Source organism: Nicotiana sylvestris, chromosome 1 (genome assembly GCF_000393655.2).
Source record: "Nicotiana sylvestris chromosome 1, ASM39365v2, whole genome shotgun sequence".
NCBI classification, from domain to species: domain Eukaryota; kingdom Viridiplantae; phylum Streptophyta; class Magnoliopsida; order Solanales; family Solanaceae; genus Nicotiana; species Nicotiana sylvestris.
The window spans coordinates 93,765,627-93,780,249 of NC_091057.1; the positions used below are offsets into that span (position 1 = coordinate 93,765,627).

General features: G+C 46.0%; 1 protein-coding gene and 1 non-coding gene across 2 annotated transcripts; both read left to right on the forward strand.

The window, feature by feature from the left end:
* The first annotated feature begins 4,805 nt into the window (after positions 1 to 4,805).
* Positions 4,806 to 4,877, forward strand: TRNAN-GUU (transfer RNA asparagine (anticodon GUU)). Its single transcript has one exon. It is a non-coding gene; the product is annotated as a tRNA-Asn (tRNA).
* Positions 4,878 to 8,699: 3,822 nt separating this feature from the next.
* On the forward strand, positions 8,700 to 9,790 carry LOC138884167 (NADH-ubiquinone oxidoreductase chain 2). The gene has a single exon (XM_070165154.1). It carries the CDS (start codon positions 8,951 to 8,953, stop codon positions 9,593 to 9,595), a length of 645 nt encoding a protein of 214 aa, XP_070021255.1. The 5' UTR covers positions 8,700 to 8,950; the 3' UTR covers positions 9,596 to 9,790.
* Positions 9,791 to 14,623: the final 4,833 nt, after the last annotated feature.

Sequence of the window (14,623 nt, forward strand, 5' to 3'; positions counted from 1 at the left end):
ACTCCTACGAATGAGCAGAAAAGGAAGGAGGAAAGAGGCCCTGGTGAACCGTCATAATTAGTGAACAACTGTAAGCTTCGCTGCCCGACAGTATGGAGTACTGACCACACCGAGGGACAGGCCCTGAAGCGAAGGACGGGAACAAGCGGAATCAATGTGTTCCAATTTCTGGCCTTGCACCGACCATCCAATGGACCATGGACTAAACGGCCACTGCCTGTAAGGACTATGTACAGGGGATCTCCCCCCCCCACAAGGTACATCTCGCGCCTATGGGCCGCTATAAATATCCAAGAAGACACTCGAAACTGGAAGGACAAACAAACCCACCCGGTGGACTGCCGAGCGGAAAGTCCTATGACACAGGAGCGGGATTCTCTAAAAAGCCAACGTCAAGGGTGGCCAAGAGGTCCCACTTGGAGACTTGGGATCTCAACAGGAAATGCGAAGGTTGCAACAAGCCGGCCGGCCAAAGAGAATCAACTAGTTTAGTTCTGATCTGAGTAGGCTCATAATAGGGAATACCCTAACCTTGGGAACCGGGGCATGGCCATCCTTAGTTTGTGGTCGACGTTCCGGCTTTGTCTGTCGACAGCTGAATGTTTCGATCTGGTTCGATTCATGATCGCATCTACAAACCTTATCCCGTGGGCTTTAGCGGACGTTTTTCATTCTTCACCCGGTCCTTAGTAGCCTTTCCAAAGTCAACCTAACCGGTTACCTTTTCCAAGGCGCTAAATAGACCTTCGCCCTTACGCCTTTATATATAATAGAAGAAAATTAGATAGTTGTATATAGAATTAGCCAGATCGTCTGAAGCATGAACAGAATTGCCTTTGTTCTGAAGGCCTAGCGAGTTCCTTTTTTTTTCAAAGGCGGTCCTTTTCTTTCCTCGGACCGATGACTCGCTTGTTCAGTACTGCTAACTATTATAGGAGGATGTCGCCCTCTCGGGACTACCAATAGCTTCGGTTGTTGAATCTCGTGCAAGTTAGGTTGTGGCTGTATTGGCTGCAAGCGGAACGTAGGCGCTTTAGGTGTGTGTTGACCATGTACTCTCGCTTCGTGTAATGTCGTATGTATGATAGAGGTAGTGTGGTGATTGACCTCAATGCTAATGGTGATCCCCAAGGTTCAACGAATGAATGAAGCTATGATCGTACCCGGATAGAGATGATGGTCTTCCTCTGATGTCTCCAAGCCGGCCATAATAGAATAGATAGGCGAAGCAGTCAATAGCAGTCTGTTCTCGCCTATCGATAGATAGCAGGTTGCTTCCAAGCTCAAACCATTTGAAACAGAATTGCTACTTTTTTCTTGTTATTGATAGAGTGGTATTCTCCGCCCCTGTCAAATAAAGTAGAGGGGGAGAACTGGAAGAGAGAAGGAAAAAGAGCAAAAGATTGACAAGTCTAATGGGGGAAGAATGGCTGACACGTTGACTGCCTTCGATACTAGAAAAAAAAACCCAAGCGGTCTAACCTAACCCCCAGGGCGGAACCCAACCGAAAGGCGCTAGACGGACTAAGGGCAAGCGAGATAAAGAAAGCAGCTGGCCCTATGTGTAAAACCTTGCCGCGGGAGAGTCTTTCTCCAATGAGAATAAAGAAAGTTTTTGGGCAAGACAAGAAAGGAACTCGCCCTTTGACACCAAGGGATAAGAGCTGATTGCTGGCGATGACTTGGTGAAGGGAATCTATGAGAGAAGGTTCTCGAACCGGGTTACGACCGAATAGAGCGCGGAACCAACGAGTTCAGTCGAACAAGGTAACGAGTCTAAGGGAAGGATCAAGCTTGAAAGGAATGGACGGGCGTAGGCTTAATAGTGAACGCAGACCCCCCTGCTTATAGATATGAGATCAATGACTTAAATAAAAGAAAGATGTCGAGAGAAAGTCTTAGCCCTTAAAATGCGTTGCGAAGAGAGATCGAAGACGAAGATTTTCTGACGCAGTGCGGGCACTGGATGGAAAAGACAGATAAAGGAACAACCCACCGGAAGGGCATACCTCAAGGGGCACCAATCTCCCCCGGCAAAGATCTATCTGCGCGAAGCCGACCTATGGATAGAAAGAAAGATGCAGGAAAGGCAAATGAAAGAAGAAAGCAAAATTTGCTTTGGGAGTGTGAGATAGGCAGACGGGGAGTACGCAGCCGAACAACCGCTGGGGTTTCCAGCAGTGATAGCTGAACTAATCAGATGGGCCGCCCCAAACCTTACGCTGACATTTTAATCGGAAATCAACATCGGGTCCCGGCTATCCGAAAAACGCAGACTGAAGCGGAAGATCACAAAATGCAACACAACAAGGGGGTCGTTAGACCGTAGCTTGCGCGAAGGAAGAAGCTAATCAATCAGAATTGAGACAGGGAGGAGAGGCGAAAGAGAGATTTTCGAGCCTGCAAGCAGCAAGCAACAACGGCTTTTCAGCCGTTGCGCGCTAGCTTGTAGTTTAGGGGTATAGTAGGGGTGCCCCTTTCTCAAACTTTTCTATAATATAAGGTATTTGGAACCCTAGTTTTGGAGTTTTCCCCAACCAACCTATACCTTACTAATAAAAAGGGGCTTCCCTTTTTCAGCTGCATTGCACTGCCGCATAAACAATGGATCCGCTGGGCTGGATGAGCAACCTTCTATCTGGCCTCTGTACCAATAGTAGAGTGGCTTGCTACTTTCAATCAGAAAAGGAAGATTGAGCAAGGCAAAGGAGAAAGAAGTTGTCCCCTCTTCTCTGCCGCCGCCGCATATGTAGAAAAAGAAGGAGCGGAGAAGGAAGAACAACCGTTTGACTTTGGCACATGAGGTGGCGGGTTTGGCTAGGTAACATAATGGAAATGTATCGGACTGCAAATCCTGGAATGACGGTTCGACCCCGTCCTTGGCCTCGAGGAGTGGTGAGCAGCACGGAACTTGTTTCAATCAAATGGCATAGTATTAGGGTAGGAGGCTTTCCTTTGTTATAGAAATCCACAGACAACATTCTGGAACTTCCAAACCAAAGAAATGCAAGATGAGAAGGAGCTTTTTACGTTACGCTTCAATAGAATGAATTCGGTAAGGGTAGAATAGGCCCTATGGTCGATCGAAGGTGCTGTGCCACTTGAACTCAAATCTATCTGACCTTCAATCCAGCCAGCTCATAACAAAATGTTAGACCAATCTCAGGGCTGACACAACCGAATTGGTTGAGGAAAAGGAAACCCCAGTGACCAAGCACTCCCGCCCCCAAAAGCGGAGACTGAAAAACTGCCAGGTTGTCGAGGACACGTCCGAAGAGGAGGCGGGCGCCCTCTAAGTTGACCACCATACCCACTAATGGACTATGAGGGGGGGAAGGCGAACGTGAACCGACCGAAAACCCTCTCTTTACTCAATGGATAGCGCTTATTCTCTTTCAATCAACAAAATGAGAAATGGGGGAGAAAGAAAAAAAAGAGGTCTTTATTGAAGAGGCTTTGCACCTGAAATAGGACTAATGCAGATCCAGAAGAATGGTCTGGGCTTTCGAAAAGATGAAGATGCAAGGGGTAAAGAGACAGTCTTTTGAACAAGCAAGCTGACATAAGGATTCTAGCTCGCGCCCACTTAGAGCAGATGGAGATTCTCGGACGGGGAAAAGCGGCACTCGACATCTATTAAACAAGACCAAGAACAAAGCCATACCATGCCCTCGGGAGAAAGTAGTGATGATTGCCATGAATGCTGCCCTCGAGGACGTGTACAAGAAGGTCTTTGCCGATTCCTATCAACATGGTGCATCTCTTAGTAGAGGGGCGTGAAAAGTGGAGACTTTGACCGAATGAATAGGGATCAATTGATAGACATTTTTCTTGAGGAAGAGAATCCAGGATGAACGCTTTTTTCATTCGCTATGCGCTGACTGGATGCGTACTCGCGTGATCAATCGATGGACGGGGGAATTGCGTGAATGATGAGACCGGCCTAACCTAAAGTCAAGGCTCTTCCCTCTCTTGATGGCGAATCTTGATTGACTGACACTAGGAACCGATTCGGAGAAAGAAGAAGCATGGCATGAGATAGGCGGCGGATCAATTTCCGATAGCGAATTACTTGACTCGATGGATGGAGGGAGAGCCCTCCAACTCAAGCACGAAATCAATGTTGAGTCAACAATCATCGAGAGGGGTACCACCAAGCGAGATCGAGACCAGCCCCTTGTATAGGTATAGGGTGGAAAACCTGCGCTTCTTCAAATATCCCATAAATCTAAATAAAGTAGGGACTTCAAAGCTTGACTAACAAGCGAGAAAGTTGACTTTGAGAAAGAAAAGGGGCGCCCTAGCTGCAATCAAAAAACAGCGCTAACGAGCAAGAAAGGCCCCCTTACTATAGATAGGGCGTTAGCGCTTTACTAATAACATATATAGGGCTGACTTTTTTCAGCTTGATCGGAATCGATTCTATGATTGAATAGCAGAAGTGCTACTTAGTAGTAGAAACTCGGAGAGACAGACAGAGAGGGGACTCTTTCATACCTGCTAACTCCTAGGATGAGAAGTAGGTCCCTTGTTTTTGGCAGGAAGAGTTCCAGCCTTTGTTGCCCCTCGGTAGAGTGAGTCTACTTAGCGAACTGGCAGGACGCGGAGATCTATTGATCAATATGAATCTCGAGAGTGGATGGTTGATCGCCGCCTCCTTGTCCTGGAGGCTCTCCGGCCGGGGAGGGGCTTGCTATCGTAACCTTTTCTCCCGGTGTATGTGAAAAAGAGTGACGAACTCATTTTTATTCGGTCATAGGTTGGTCCAAAGAACGAGAGTCGGCTTCCAACATTAAGTCCGTTGTTCCTCAGTAGCTCAGTGGTAGAGCGGTCGGCTGTTAACCGATTGGTCGTAGGTTCGAATCCTACTTGGGGAGATTTTTTAGTTATCGCTTTTCTGACCTAGCGACCCCTGTCCTTCTCCTTTGTTTCTAAACTAGCAGAATCGTGGGACATCAAAAGCGGTAAGTTGATTGTTGGTTTTTATTCCTCACTCTCGTATAGGTTAACTTGGTTCGTTCCATTCTTAGGGATAAGAAGGATCCACTGGAAAGACTGGAGTAGTATCTTCATTAGCCGGAAGGAATTAGTCTCCACTAGCGTCATTCGAAGAACGAACAAGAAAAGGGTTACTGTTTAGGATAGATGGATGTGGCCCAATGGCTAAAGCTCTGCCAGCTTCTTGTAGACTGAACTCTCTTCTCTTTAGGCTCCGAGTTCTTTTTTGGGGGGATGGTCTAATTTACTAGTGGCAACGAAGTTCTTGGTAATTAGCAAGGGGGAAGGAGGATCTCCACTCATTTCATTCATTCAGTGCCTGCGGTGAGGCGCGACCCACAACAAACGAAGGGGGAAAGCTTGCTTTGCTTGCTGTAGCCCTATTTTTGTAGATTAGGCTTGGTAAGCGTAAGCTATATTTAAGTAGGCTCGCAGCTTCGCTCAGCAGAAGAGCCTGACTTTTTATTATATTAGTAAAGCGCTAGCGCCCAACCTATACAAGGGCTTTGAAGGGATAGGGGAAGAAAAGAAAACAAAGAGGGTCATTTTCTTTTAGGAACATGGCTCCTTCATTCACTTGTTCATGAACTTGCAGCTTCGCCAGAAGCGACGAGGGGGGCTGGGGAAGGCCGACGACTACATGAGGGGGAAGCTTTCGTAGAAGCTTTACCCCTTGCTTTACAGAGATAGTTATGAACTGACTAAATGACTAGATTCTCCCGGAACGCTAGCTAAGCTAATCGTCTTAGTTCCCTTCAATTAAATCAATAAGCTTTTTGATTGATTTAGGGCGCCGCCCCCTTCTTAGAATTAGAACCCATTGAGGGGGGCCTCGGCCCGGGAAGGAGAGAGTGGCCGAGTGGTCACTGTAAATCTGTTGAATTTTTTCTACGTAGGTTCGAATCCTGCCTCTCCCACTTGTTTGTTGTAGACTTCAGAGAAGAGAAAAGAGGCATTCGTCAGCGTGAGAAGGCCAACCGAGTGAAGTTCTTTCTTTTTTTGGCCGTGCCGTGAAGTGAAATTGTATCGTATGTTAGTTAGAGAGGTTATGTAGTCGCTTCCGGCCTATCTTGTAGTCGTAGTCTTTTAGCTTATGTAGTCGTTGGCCTTCCTACACGCATGCATCCGCCAGAATGCCTCCTTGGTTCGGGACAAAGCCAAGCCGATACATACGATAGGCGAAGGAATGACCCCCATTTCATCGCGCCTGGGGAACGCAAGTTTAATAGAGGATTGGAGAGGAGAGGTGGAAGAAAGGGCTCGGGATGGATTTAGGAGTCTTTGTGCGAGCCGTATGCGGTGAGAGTCGCACGTACGGTAACGAGGGGGGTTCGCGTCTATACGTGTAGTGTGGTGCTTAGGCCTACCCACCCTATTTGTTCCATGATCTATGGGTCTACTGGAGCTACCCACTTCGATCAATTAGCCAAGATTTTGACCGGATACGAAATCACTGGTGCTCGATCTAGTGGTATTTTTATGGGGATTCTATTTATCGTTGTAGGATCCCTATTCAAGATCACTGCAGTTCCTTTTCGGGCGACTGTAGGACGACCGCCTATAGGTGGTAGGGTAGGGTGGGTGGTACCGCTCAGATTGTGTCCAATCTTCCTAACCGCGCGTGGGCCGGGCTTAGAGCACGTGAAACTCATCACTACCTCGTAAGGGCGTTGAGACCATAGCATGTTACACGAAAGCGCCGCTTTCTCTGTAGTGTTGTCACACAGCTGCCCGCCTAGAAGAGCAACTCGCTCTGTAGTGTTGTCACACAAGATAAGCACGCCGCCCGCCTGCTGGCCGGGCGAATCGAAGTTATCTTCCGGTCAACTGTCCACCCAGTCAAGTGCAAAAAACACAGTAGAATCACGCAACGCACGCTGCTGGTGTGCTTCCTGCTCGCGAGGAAAGAAAGAAGAGCGACAGGGTTCAGTTCAGATTTGACTGTTTGCAGCATGGGAGCAGATTCCCCAAAAAATCCCTGGGAACAATGAAAAAAAAAAGATATCTCGGTAACGAAAACTATAGGGGGCTGTATTGGCGAGATCCAACGGTGAACAGCTGCCCAAAAGAAAAGCCGCCTGGAAGTCCGAGGACCTTTAGTACTGTACTCTACCCCCGAACCAGCAGCCTTCGCGCCAAGCAAGACCGCCCTTGTCCCTTTCCTTTCTCCATTCCGCCTCCTTCTTTGCTTTGTTCCAATAGAGTCTAAGGCAAAGTGGTTCGTATGCCTACTTGACGAAAGGGAACGAACAACCTTTCATTTCCGGGTTTATGGATTGGATTCAGTCAGCCTCACGACATAATCAGAGTGAGGCTTTGGTTACCGGCAAACGCTTCTCCAAAGGCGACCCTCTCGAGTTTCCGGCTGTTTCCGTCATTGAAGTAGCCTTTCGTCGCCCTACCAAACGAAAGAAGTCACTATCAAACAGCTCGCCCTATTGAAGTACCAAAGGTGCGCTCAGCCCGGTGACTAGGAAATGGGTTTGCCCTTGAATTGAAGTGATGAGGTCGGAAAGAGGGAAGTAGGGCTCCTATTGACTAAAGGTTGGTTCTTCGCTTTCCTTTAGAATGAAAGTTGCTATGAAGCCCCTACTACTTACTTTGTTTGATTCAAAAGGCGAACAGCCCCCCCAACTAGTTGTATGGGGTGGGGTGCTTGTGAAAAGCTGCTTTGGATATGAGTAATTCCTAAAAAAAGGCAAAGTCCGGTATTTGACGAAGATCTTTCTATCAATAGATAGGAATGAGTGTTCGATATAGGGGATAGGATCCATCTGCTCTTTATCTCACAATTTCTTTGTGATAAATATATATATATCGTTTATCTATCTCTTGTCTATCTATCATTGATTCTCAAGTCAAAAGACTTCGTTTTTGGGTTCCCCGAAGCCCCGAATGGAATGGATCGTTTCTGCCAACGAAATGAACGCGGAGCCCGTTCCGAATGCTTCTACGATCCGGAAGTTCTCGCGAAGAGAATAAGATGCTGCTCCCCTTCCCTCTTTCTTTTCCCGCTTTGCTAATCTTCCCCTCTAACGCGGGCCGGGCGGCGACGGGCGCGGGAGGAAGAAACCTAAGAGAAGACGCTCGTCTCTTAGGTCCTTTTTTTCAGTGCAACACAGGAAAGCGCCCTCTTTTTGTCATCCCTGCAGCTTTCCAGATTTTGTATTGAACGCATGGCGTAGCTAGGACCCTTCAAATTCTATTTGAGCCTATGTTCAAGACAAACCCACCCCCTATTTTACTAAGGCTGGAAAGAATGCGCACCAAGTTCAGATAAGGGAATGCTTTCCCCAACCATTAAAGGAAAGGCTCGACGAAGGGACGGAGGTGCGGCGGGGGAAGGAAAACGCTTTCGGAGATCGATATTTGTTTTTCATCGAAAACGAAGAAGGTCGAGGATGACCTACGGTGCGTCTTATCTGAAGGGAACACGCTTTTTTGACCGCCGTGGTATGATTGCCGGGCCCTCTCCTCGTTCCGCCCTTCCTATTGGGATAGCTGCCTTCGGGCTTTGCCTGCCCTTTATAATAAAAAATTCCGGCTCGGCCCGGGAAAGCGCTGGCAATAACAGAAAGGAAGGGGTCCATGTAGCTGCTGTGTCCGCCCCTTCTTAGTCAATGGGGCACAACAGGTTCGGCATCTACTACAAAAGAGAGAATCCACTTTAGATAACCACGTCTCTGCTAGGCAGTGTGTGGAATGGCCGAGAGCGGACCTTTTTGGATATATAATCCAAGTCGAGAGTAGAGTTACAGGAAAAGCCGTCTGATGGAAAACTACTTTCACGTTCGGTTCAGAGAGCACTTTTTTCGTTGAGAATTCCTCGTTCCCTTTCGTGTGAATTCCCCAGCGGCGAATTCAAAACTTGTGGGGCCCTATCTATTCCATCTCTCGAGCCCCGAAGAAAACCCCCTACCCTTCGGACTCCATATATCTTTTGACTCTATATATGTGGGCACCTGATATCTATGAGGGTTCACCCACCCCGGTTACAGCATTCCTTTCTATTGCGCCTAAAATCTCTATTTCTGCTAATATTTCACGTGTTTCTATTTATGGTTCTTATGGAGCTACATTGCAACAAATCTTCTTTTTCTGCAGCATTGCTTCTATGATCTTAGGGGCACTGGCCGCCATGGCCCAAACGAAAGTAAAAAGACTTCTAGCTCATAGTTCAATTGGACATGTAGGTTATATTCGTACTGGTTTCTCATGTGGAACCATAGAAGGAATTCAATCACTACTAATTGGTATCTTTATTTATGCATCAATGACGATAGATGCATTCGCCATAGTTTTAGCATTACGGCAAACCCGTGTCAAATATATAGCTGATTTGGGCGCTCTAGCCAAAACGAATCCTATTTTGGCTATTACCTTCTCCATTACTATGTTCTCATACGCAGGAATACCCCCGTTAGCCGGCTTTTGTAGCAAATTCTATTTGTTCTTCGCCGCTTTGGGTTGTGGGGCTTACTTCCTAGCCCCAGTGGGAGTAGTGACTAGCGTTATAGGTCGTTGGGCGGCCGGAAGGTTGCCACGAGTAAGTAAGTTTGGGGGACCGAAGGCAGTTCTCCGTGCACCGGACACGTAGCTTACCGAATCAGTTGCGACACGGATGGGAATGCATGCTACGAAAGATAGGGTCGAGTCTGATACATCAACCGTCTACTCAATATCCTTGTACGAGTCCACAATGACTACACGAGATGAACCTTGGTTTGGTGAATTGAAGTTGGCCTTAGGTGTAATAGGACTCCCAGTTACTGCGCGCGATCGTATACTGAGGTGCTCCCTGTCGGTTGTTGGAATGATGCGAGCCGGGCCGGGTCTCGATTCAGAAAGATGAAGGGACCAAAAGTCTAAATAGGGGGTTACAAATTCCCCATCTCATTGGGGGTGGAAAACGAATCGACATCTCGATGTGATACAACCCTTTCGATTTTTGTTGGGAAAGAACAGCGAAGTCCATCCGAACCGTCCAATGAAGATTAAGAGGAGAGCAAAGCGCCAATGGCGCGCGAAGCGCATGCGGAACGGGCACGGAGAAAAAGAAGTGTGGAGGAGAAGCAGCCGAGCTCATTCCCTTCGCTTCCTGGGCCCAAAGCAGTGCAGTCTTTCCTGGCCAAATCAAGGATTTGGGGCTTCTTGCTACGCTACAACACTATAAAAATCCATTTTGATTAGTAATATATATGAATAGAAAGATAGATCCATCCATCTATCCTATCCGATTTATATTTTTATATCTAAAAAAGAATCGATTTCATTCAACGTTTGATTCAAAGAACTGCGCTTAGCCCCCCCGCTCATGAAACGGCTCTGCTGCAATGGATGGCAGAGGGTCCGTAGTACCCGAAGCACTGGAGTGATCCAGTAGCCGGGAAGGGGCCTAGAAGTGCCTACTACTACACCACACTACACTTGGCTCTACACATTTACAGAGCTAACCCCTGTCCAGTGCCTGGCAGAGCTAAGGGGGCTTCAATCCTTACTCTTTATCCCCATCTTCGCCCAGGCTAACGGGGCCTTACTTATTCAGGGGGGAGCCTCGAAAAGCACTGTTGAGAGGAAGATCCTTGGCCCCTCTTCATTCTCTACAGGGTTCCAAACCTTTCTTCAACATAGGTGACAACGAGCCAGGCAGAGATGGAAGAGATCAAACACGGGAATAAGAAGCAAGCTCACCTTCCTTTTTGATCATTTTGATAGAGGGGGATGAAGAAAGTGGACAAAACAGACTCGCATTTCTCATCGAACAAATACAGGAAAAGAATCATATTGAAAACGCTCCTAACCCAACCCCTTCCTTCGTAGAGCCCGTGTATTGTAAGTGATCCGAACCTGCCCGGAGCGAGCCTCCCATAGAGGCAAGTGAAGTTGGTGAGCCGTATGATGGGCAACTATCTCCTGCGGTTCGGAGAGGACTCAGCTGTTAGTTAGTACCCCCTTGGTTTCGGGGTGGACCTTTTCACTCTATTTTATTATATACGCTTAGCGAAAAGAATGTTTTTTGATACACCTAGGACATGGATTCTATATGAACCAATGGATCGTGACAAGTCGTTACTACTAGCAATGACTTCCTCTTTCATTACTTCATTCTTTCCATATCCCTCTCCTTTGTTCTCAGTTACTCATCAAATGGCACTCAGTTCATATCTTTAAGTTCGATCATTGACAAGGTTCAAAGAAAGGGTGGGCCATTGATAAAGAATCGATGGAAAACCACAATGCTAGCAGATGGCGGGCCTCCGCTTTTCTTTTCATTAATGAAACCCGCCAGTTATTATGAACTCAAATAAAAAAAATATGGATTTAGAAGGCTTGTTCAAAAGAAAAAAAGACGTGGGTGGCATTATGACTGGGGTGTCAGTTAGAAAGGTTCTTACAATGTTCGTTCAATCAAGCAGCATTCTTTTTTTCTTAACTTAAGGAGAGGGAAGAGGGCTTTCTAAGAAGGGCTTGGGACCTATGAACAGAACAACACAACAAAATGATGAAATGAAGAAGAATGAACGGGAGGCATCGGAGGAAGGACTGACGAACTTCTTACTTGTGTTTGGTTAACTACTTTACTGACTTGGGGTTCTTTCTCGTAAGTGGTATACCTACACCCCGCACGCACACTCACTATATCTATATACGTATAAGTTTCTAGCCTTTCAAAAAAGCCCCTCTCCCTTCGTCTACGCGCTTCTGCTTAGTATGTCGTTTATATGCTTCTTAATAAGCCAGAGGCCCCTCTTTTTTGTTCTTCTTTTACTTGCGCACCAATCCAGGGGCTAAGGGACCTAATTCTTAAGACTCAAGATGCAACTTACGGCAGTCTTTGATCTAGCTATAAGGCTTCGAGCTGGCTCAGAATACCCGGCTTTAGAGCTTGATGCAGTCAAACTTGACCCTATTTCAAGGTTGCCGCTAAGCAACATTTTCTGATGATGGTGAAGAGTATTCTCCCACAATGTCTGTTGGCAGGTCGGCTTCCGGAGTTTGAGTCTCAAGCTAGGGATCACCACTTCCTTTAGCAGAAGCTCCGATATGAAATAGCAATCGTTATAGATAGACTTTGAGATGCTTGAATAGCTGCAGCCTAGCCTTTTCGTTAACTGGATCTCCTACCTCCACTGTTAATAAGTGGCGGCAAGACTCGAATCCTGGACCTCTGCCTGCTCTACTATGGTGAATTGTGTGAACCGTCTCATCTAAAAAACTTAGATATCAGAGAGGGAACACTTTGATTTAGTTAATTATGTATTAACAGCTAGTACGTCGTTGCTGAGTTAGAATACCCCAAACAGTGTCATTTGAACACTTGGTTAAAAAAGAATTTTGAAGAAAGTCAAGCGCACCAAGTGCGTGTGATAACTAGAAATTCACAATTAGAAAGAGTCTATAGTTTCCCATAGAAAGCATGTGGCTCAACAGTTTCAAGATTTAGGCAGAGTTTTGGTTATGTCTATCTTATCCACCATATATAACAATGAACTTTGTCCAACACCATTAAACAGGATAGAGCAACGCTTAACTTGCAGTTCATGACACAATGGAGCATCTTAGACAAGATGAAATTGAGGATTTGTCATTGTCCCCTCCAGCTGTTGGCTCCATGCAGATTGCTGGAAGCAATGGCTTTGGCCATAACATAGAGTTCATGTCTCAAGCTTACCTCAGAAACAGAAGCTCTGAAATTGATATAGAGGTAGAGGATGATACATCAATTGCTGATAAAGATCAACCCCTCCCCATATTTCTCAAGGTACTTTTTTTTTCTCTAACCAATCTTTCATTTCTCAGAAATGTTTCAAAGAATCAAATTGTTGATATATGTTTCAGAGTTTTGGCTTCTGCCATTTAAATGGTCTTTGAATGCAGTTCGCGGATGTTGAGTACAAGGTGAAGATTAGCCAAGCTTCCTCCAACAATCCTGTCAAGGCAGTTGTATCAAAGGTAGCTTCCCAGTTTGAGCATGACAATTACAAGCAGATACTCAAGGGTATAACAGGAAGGGTGAAATTCTTGCCTTAATGGGGCCTTCTGGCAGTGGGAAAACAACCTTGTTAAAGATATTGGGAGGAAGATTGCAAGAAAATGTCAGAGGAACTGTCACATACAATGACATCCCATATAATACAGCTATCAATAGGAGGTATATTACCTATCCATCAATAATTCTTTTTTCCTTCTCTCTTTCTATTGCCTTAAAACCAAGAATATAGAAAAGTCTTTCTTTCAATGTACATGATTTTGTATTAACTTCCATACCGAATTGAGCAATGTTGTGCTAGGTGGGTTTCGTGACACAAGATGATGTGCTTTTTCCACAATTGACTGTAGAGGAACCCTTAGTTTTTGCTGCATTCTTAAGACTTCCAAGCAAGATGAGTCGACGTCAGAAGTATGAAAGAGCTGAAGTGATTATTAAAGAATTAGGCCTGGAAAGGTATGTGAGCTACCTTTCCATGAACTTCCTTCTCGCCCTTGATTACAAAGCACCACAATCTAAAACTGTCAAAAGAAATTGAACATGATTGTTGCAACTGTTCATTCCTGAATTTCACAATCATAGATGTCGTCACACGAGAATAGGTGGAGGACTTATTAAAGGCATATCTGGGGGAGAGAGAAAAAGAACTAGCATAGGGTATGAAATCCTTGTTGATCCTTCTCTCCTCTTGCTCGACGAACCAACTTCAGGCCTTGATTCGTCCTCCACAAGGAAGGAACGAGTCGGTTCCCCTTTCTGTCTTTCGGTAGCATAAAGAAAATAGATTCAAATTGACAAACCACCAAAAGAGTGAGAAAAAGGGGGCAAGTGTACATTAGGCCATGTGAAACAAACAAAGTACAAGGATAGCACCGTACCCTCATAGTCCTCAATCTTTGGCACATCTGAATCGGGATCGGCGGAAACTCACTCGGTCTGCGCGTCTACCGGGGCACCATACTGACTTTTTTCTTTATGATATAAGGAGTGCACTGAACTTCATAAGGAGTGAATATAATTCACTCTATACCCATATCCCTGGAACAACTGTAAAATAAACTCCATCTTAGTCTACCCGACTTTGACTTTGACTTGAAAGAGTAAGTTTTCGCCTCTGTTGTTGAAAAGTCAGGACCCGTTGGGGAATCTATTCTAGACCCGCCTGCCGGCCCTAAATCTATCTTACTCTTCCTTGGTCTCTTCCACGGATCGGTGGATATGAAATAGAATGAATTCAAGGACAAAGTCGCCGGTATACTGTGATCCAGATCCAGGAAGGGCCAGACATGAATCGGAAAGAGTCACTTTCCTCATAGGAGAAAGGGTGCGCGCTAAAGCTAGAGCAGCTCTTTTTCGCGATATAGGTGTAATTTAATTAATTCAGTACTTAAGGTCTTCCCTCGTCAAACGAATAAAAAAAAATCAGGTTGGCTTTTCGCCGTGCTCCTTTTTTTCAGTTATAGGGCGGAGAGAGGGAGGCAACTGAAACTTTTAGAGTCGAGTTTACGCTCTTTCCTCCTCTTTCGATAAGCTTTTCATAGCCGTAGTCGTACTCAAGTACCCTTGCAGGGGAATCCACTTCTGAGATGGAGAGAATCCCGGGATGCATATGCTCTTTTCAGGGTTGAAGGAAGA